The 6,379-nt window shown below is 51.9% G+C and overlaps 1 protein-coding gene across 1 annotated transcript; it reads left to right on the top strand.

Annotated features, from left to right (window-relative positions):
* Positions 1-771: 771 nt before the first annotated feature.
* Positions 772-6,120, top strand: LOC104509268 (T-complex protein 1 subunit zeta; the record flags this gene model as incomplete). Its single annotated transcript, XM_010151148.1, has 12 exons — positions 772-906; positions 1,519-1,692; positions 1,850-1,953; positions 2,681-2,791; positions 3,405-3,564; positions 3,809-3,891; positions 4,286-4,382; positions 4,749-4,896; positions 5,200-5,333; positions 5,444-5,546; positions 5,820-5,892; positions 6,029-6,120. Coding segments are annotated over 12 exons (1,395 nt in total), but the record flags the coding sequence as incomplete, so codon positions are not given.
* Between the last annotated feature and the right edge of the window lie 259 nt (positions 6,121-6,379).

Genomic DNA, 6,379 nt, shown 5'->3' with positions numbered 1-6,379 from the left:
GGAGGGAGAGGGCGAACCTTGGGGGCGTGGGGGGGACTCGGGGCGGCAGCATCCCCCCTGTATTCTCTTTGAGCCCCTGCGGCGGCGGGAAGACCCGTCCCCTACTGCCCCCGGGCTGCATCACTGTGGTATTTAGCCCTCTGCATTGAGGGGCAAACGTCCCTTGGGAGGGGAGTAAATAAGGGCATCTTGGTAGATGCTGGATGAAGTCTGTGTGCTAATTTGGTAATTAACAAGGAAACACAAGATGTCTAAATAACGATACGGGCGTTTTTGTCGCCTTCTATTCTGCTGCTGTTGTCCTGGAGCAGGCCTCGGGCAGCAGGAGTTCGTCACGAGTGCATGGCTTGGAGAACGTTTAAATCTGGGTGGTGGCTGCAGTTCGTACCGTTTTCCTGTCTGGGGCTGTATCCCAGATTCCCTCCTGCAGGGGTGAAGGTTACCAGAGGGTGATATCGCCCCGTGGGGGTCTCACCGGTTCCTGGGGCTGTCGTGTTGCACTGTGCAACCATCCCCCGGCTGACCACAGCCTGTTGGCGTGTGTTGGAGTATGGCACGCCACTACCTGTCTGTGTAATCCAGCGTGGAGTATCGACGTGACCCCTTATCAAAGGGATCGTTGCTAATTGGTGTGATTTGTTGAAACTTGCTAAACTCGACTTGCACCGCAAAAGCATAAGCTAGCCCTCAGATGTTTTGTTTGGCTGATTTCGGATGGCTTGCTTCCTGCACCAGTGCACTAAGACTGCTCACTTTCTTATTTTTGTTCAGCAAATACAACACCCCACAGCCTCCTTGATAGCGAAAGTAGCAACTGCGCAAGATGACATCACTGGAGATGGTACCACTTCAAATGTCTTGATCATTGGAGAGCTCCTGAAGCAGGCAGATCTCTATATTTCCGAGGTACCTGTGCAGTATTTCTTTTGTAGGGGACAGGTTAAAAGCTTCATCTGAGATCACTCAACTTGTTTTGTGTTTAATGCTGAATATGCGTAAGTCAAACACACAAATAAATACCTATTTCTGCTTAAAATGGGTGCATCGGAGAACTTGTGAAATGGGGAATTGCTGAAGAGAACTAAGACTTGTTCTGAATGACTTACTACTGGGCACAGTAGCTTTTATTAAGGTTTTGTCTGATAGCTGCTATCACTCCTGTCTGGTTCATGTGAGTTAAAACGCTTCTTTGACTTGTATAGTGCCAAGGAGATCCTCACTGGTACTGGGTATCTGGGGTGCTGGGTTACAGAATAGGCACAGTGAACACCCAAGTGTGCTTTGTAGTTCCCTTGGTTTCAATTCTGTGCTAGAATAACCTGTGCTTTTCCTCTGCATTGGAAGGGGTTGCATTCCTTTTATATGTATTCAGAAGGACAGTACATTTTTCTGGTCTTCGCAGCATGTGTCTTCCCTGTGTTTTAACTTTACGTGGAGTGTTGAAACCACAGGTTCCACTTGTGAAAAAGCACCGTTGTCGTCTACTGTCTAATGGTTTTCCTTCTTTCCCTGCGGTAGGGTTTGCATCCTAGAATAGTAGCAGAAGGATTTGAGATTGCAAAGGAAAAAGCCCTTGAAGTTTTGGAGCAGGTCAAAGTAACGAAGGAAATGGACAGAGAGACCCTTATAGATGTTGCCAGAACATCCCTCCGTACCAAAGTTCATACTGAGCTTGCTGACATCCTGACAGAGGCAAGTGTTGGTGGCTTGTCTGCCTCTCGTGTGGGAGGGGGTCCAGGTTCTAACTGCTGTGATTATTCCGCGGGTGAAGGGTGGGTGGAAAGATGTGAACCTGCACTTGGACGACTCGTGACCCTCTTGTGGCTCTTCTCCTTCCCCTCTCTTCCAGGCTGTCGTAGATTCTGTTCTGGCAGTCAGAAAAGCAGGTGAGCCGATCGACCTGCACATGGTGGAGATCATGGAGATGAAGCACAAGTCAGAAACCGACACGACGTGAGTAACGAGCATCGCTGAGCTTCACATAAACCGTCTCCTGACATCTGAGCAGCCCGGGGTTTTGTTCGTTTCTTGCAAGAACAGCTTAGGTGTCTTAGAGCTACTGCTGGGGAAGTGTGAGGGAGGGGGTGGAAGAAGGGCAGAAACACAGACTTCAGCCCTGAGTTCTGGTCAGCAGAAGTTCCCCAGTCACTGAACTGGATGCCCTGCAGCAGAGTTTTGAATAGCAGAGTAACAGTGTCTCAGACTTCGGCTTTGCTGCGGCTGAATGAGGTTATTGCATGACTGGTGTGGTGTGTGTAAACCGCAGTTCCTCGTGTCTGTGGCTGGATTGTGCTTTAGACTTGTACCTCTTCATCACAAGGACAAAATGGCACTTGATAAACAAACTGGGCTGTAGTCGTGGGGTTGGGCGTTCCATAGGCTCTTGCATCCACCTCCGTGGCACGGCCGAATTCCGCACGAGCTTTCCTCAGTAGCTGATGTGGTCAGACACTGTGCCAGAACAAATTCCTCGCTTGCACTCCGATTGGTATGCATTTTACCTGAGAACGGGCATGCCCTGGGAAGCGGGGTACACGGTCACGGCGTACTCCCAGCACAGGTGTGCGGACAGCCCGGGTTGTACCGGTAGCACTGTCGCTTCTCCGACGCGTCTGCGCTTCCATGGGTTGCGCAGCTTCCGCGCGTGTGCTGACGCACCGAATGCTCTCTGACCCTTCAGGCTGATCAGGGGGCTGGTTTTGGATCATGGTGCTCGTCATCCTGACATGAAGAAAAGAGTGGAAGATGCTTATGTTCTTACTTGCAACGTATCTCTGGAGTATGAGAAAACGTAAGTACGCAGCAAGGTGAGGAGCAGGGTCTGTTTCGGTGAGAGCGGAAAGGCCTGTGCAGTCCTGCAGAGTGAGGCAGGTGGTGTAGAAGTGGAGTGGAGGAGGGCTGCAGGAGCAGCCTTCTGCAGAAGGGAGGCTGGTGGCTGGGCAGATGCGGCTGATGACAGAGCTTCATGGGGTTTAGGTTGTGTCACTGAAGAAAGGCTGGATGTCCTTCCTTTCTTGGACATAACTCTAGAGTGAGCATCTGAACGCACTTCGGAGTTCGCTCGGTTTCAAGTGGAAAAGCTCTGGACTAGAGAGCAGGGACGTGTTGCACACTGGTTTGGGAGGGTTCTGGTTTGGTTTGGGGGGGACATAACTCTAGAGTGAGCATCTGAATGCACTTCGGAGTTCGCTGGGTTTCAAGTGGAAAAGCTCTGGAGTAGAGAGCAGGGATGTGTTGCACACTGGTTTTGGGGGGTTTGGGTTGGTTGGGTTTGTTTGTCGTTTTGTTTTTTTTTAAACTGTAGCTGAAAGGACTGATTCTTTACGCTTAGATTTACGTCTGCTACACCGAGGGTGGCTGCCTACTGCTTTTTCAGACTGTTTGGGGTTATCTTTCCCTTTCAGAGAGGTGAGCTCTGGATTCTTCTACAAAAGTGCTGAAGAGAGAGAGAAGCTAGTGAAAGCAGAAAGGAAGTTCATTGAAGACAGAGTGAAAAAAATTGTAGACTTGAAGAGAAGAGTCTGTAGTGATTCACATAAAGGATTTGTCGTGATCAACCAGAAGGTGAGGTGAAGCATGTAACTAGAAAAAATGGTTTTGAAATGCTAGTTTTCTGCCACGTGCTGTTTGACTCCCTTTGCACAGCTCTCATGGGCAGAAATAGCTAAATTCAGAGGGATGTGCTGTTGAATATGTGTGTATTGCTCCTGCTGGAGATCTTGGAGCCCTGAGGAAGAACTTGGTAGTGTCTTGAGTGAGGGTGTCTTTAGCTTTTCCTTTATTCTGATAGTCACTTCTTTACTTCCAGGGAATTGACCCGTTTTCCTTGGATGCCCTCGCAAAAGAAGGAATAGTTGCTTTGCGGAGAGCTAAAAAGAGGAACATGGAAAGGTCAGTTTTCTGCAGAGGGGAGGGGGTACAATAACGTGCTCTTCCAGGCTCAAAGCATGAGTCAGGTCTGTCTTGAATCCACCTTCGAGGACTTGTACGAAAAGGTCTGCGTCAGTCTGTCCAGCTGCTGGTGTGGCTGGGGTGGTTTGTACAGACGTAGCACTGTCAGCTCGGCACGTGGTGTGACGCGGGGGTTGGAGCTGTCGTGCCTCAGGCGTAGACACCTGTAGATGGAACTTGATTCTGCAAGCTTGCTTTCGTGAAGAGCGCTGTCGTGCAGAGGCCGAGCCGAGGAGGTGTGGTGTCGCACGTGCTGAAACGCTGCTGTTAGGTTGGAGAGCTCAGGTTTTACTCACTACAGAACAAGTGCTGAACTGTGTGTGTTCTCTGCCAGGCTGACCCTTGCGTGTGGCGGTACTGCCATGAACTCCGTGGAGGATCTCAGCCCTGAGTGCCTGGGACACGCGGGCCTTGTCTATGAGTACACCCTGGTGAGTGCAGCCAAGCTTTCAGCTGAGACCAGGTTAGATCCACCTCCATGATCCCCCTCGGTGGCAGCTTCTTTGTCTTGGTGTCCCTGTGTGGTACGAGCTGTACTGGAGCTTGAGTAAAGGCCGGTGGCGTTTTGCATCCCAGTGCCCGTTTGTGTGGGAACACCTACCACATACTTGCTCGTCATAGTGTGTTTCCCGATTGTTACTTCCCTATTATGCTTTTAATACCTGAAAAATTGAGAAAGCAGAAAGGTTGTGCTGCTTTTCACCACTTGAAGCGCTGTTAGTGTGGAACTGAATGTGAAAGTGTCTGTTCAGGTCTCGTACTGCGTGTGTGTGACATGACTGTCACCTTGTGCACAGGGTGAGGAGAAATACACCTTTATTGAGAAGTGTGACAACCCCCGCTCCGTTACCCTCTTGATCAGGGGACCGAATAAGCACACGCTGACGCAGATCAAGGATGCAGTACGGGATGGTCTGCGTGCCGTGAAGAACGCGATCGAGGACGGTGAGTCTCCGCCCCGCGTAGCGATGTTCAGGCTCTTGACATTCACTGCACATCAGTGGATTTTGTGTCGGCGTCCGTGCCGTGCGCAGTCGGACCCCAGGCTGGGTGGATTTCGATGGGAAGTACGAGGTGTATGAACAGTAACTCCAAGCACTTCCCAAGTGGTGGGTAGCTGTAGGTACCTGCCTGATGGGATACAGGCTGTGGTGTTCAGGATCAGAGACCAACCTCCAGTAAAAACGAGCAGTTCAGGCTGGAGTAGCTGCTCGCTGTGCAGGCTCAACACGGAGTTCTCCCCTGCAGGCTGTGTGGTTCCAGGAGCAGGGGCGCTGGAGGTGGCAGTAGCTAACGCTCTCGTTAAGCATAAACCCAGTGTCAAAGGAAGAGCCCAGCTTGGAGTTCAAGCTTTCGCTGATGCTCTGCTCATCATTCCCAAGGTACACGGAACTCCGGGCTGCAGCGGCTTGAGAGCACGCTAAGAGCCATCGCTTCTGCCGGAGTTACCGTCTCATTAACAGCGTGACGTGGTGTCTCTGTTCTCTGAAAGGTTCTCGCCCAGAACTCCGGTTACGATCCCCAGGAAACACTAGTGAAGGTGCAGACGGAGCACGCGGAATCAGGGCAGCTGGTGGGAGTCGATTTGAACACAGGTAAGAGCGCTCTGCACTGACGGGCTGGTGAGAGACCGTCAAGGCTCGGCTCCAGGAGGAACAAAACCGCTCTGAATGCGAGAGCTTGCCCCACCTGGGGAACGCCGTGCGGAATGCCTCAGCACGTGGGTTGCTGCGGTCGGTCTTGGCATCCCATGATGCCTGGGCGCCTTCTGGAGTTGGTGCCCAAGCGGGTTGGCAGGTGGTGGTGTGCGTAGCGCGGGAGGCCGGGCGTCAGCGGGAGCTGGTGCTGCAGGCTGTTTTACTTTGTAGGTGAGCCCATGGGGGCTGCGGAAGCCGGAGTCTGGGATAATTACAATGTCAAAAAGCAGCTGCTGCATTCCTGGTAAATGTTACAGCCTTTTCACTTTGGAGTGTGGTGGGTGAAACACGTGGGGAATGGGGGGGCTCTGGAAAGGTGGGAACAGCCCGCCAGCTGTGTCCAAGCGGGTGTTCTAACAGCGTTTATTTGCCGTTCCCAGCACGGTGATCGCCAGCAACATTCTCTTGGTGGATGAAATCATGCGGGCTGGGATGTCCTCCCTGAAAGGCTGAGTTGGATCCGCCGGGGGTGCCTCGAGGGGTGTTTGAGAGCGGGTTTTCCCGGTGGCGAAGCTCTGCTGTACGGAGCAGCCCCTCAGCTCACTCGTGCCTCCTCAAGTATTTGGTTCTAAAACTCAGTTATTTATTTCGGACCTCGTGAAGTGTACAACCAGAGTTGCTTGCCTTCTTACCCAATAAACTCACTTTCTGGGCTGTCATTTAAAACAGCACCTTCCTTGGGCCGAGGTCTGGAACGCTCTGCTCACGGCCTTTGTGCGGGGTGCGGTTGC

The sequence above is a fragment of the Eurypyga helias genome, unplaced genomic scaffold (assembly GCF_000690775.1).
Source record: "Eurypyga helias isolate BGI_N326 unplaced genomic scaffold, ASM69077v1 scaffold33484, whole genome shotgun sequence".
Taxonomy (NCBI): domain Eukaryota; kingdom Metazoa; phylum Chordata; class Aves; order Eurypygiformes; family Eurypygidae; genus Eurypyga; species Eurypyga helias.
Note: the sequence above shows the minus strand (reverse complement) of the source record. Positions and strands in the feature narration are given on the sequence as shown.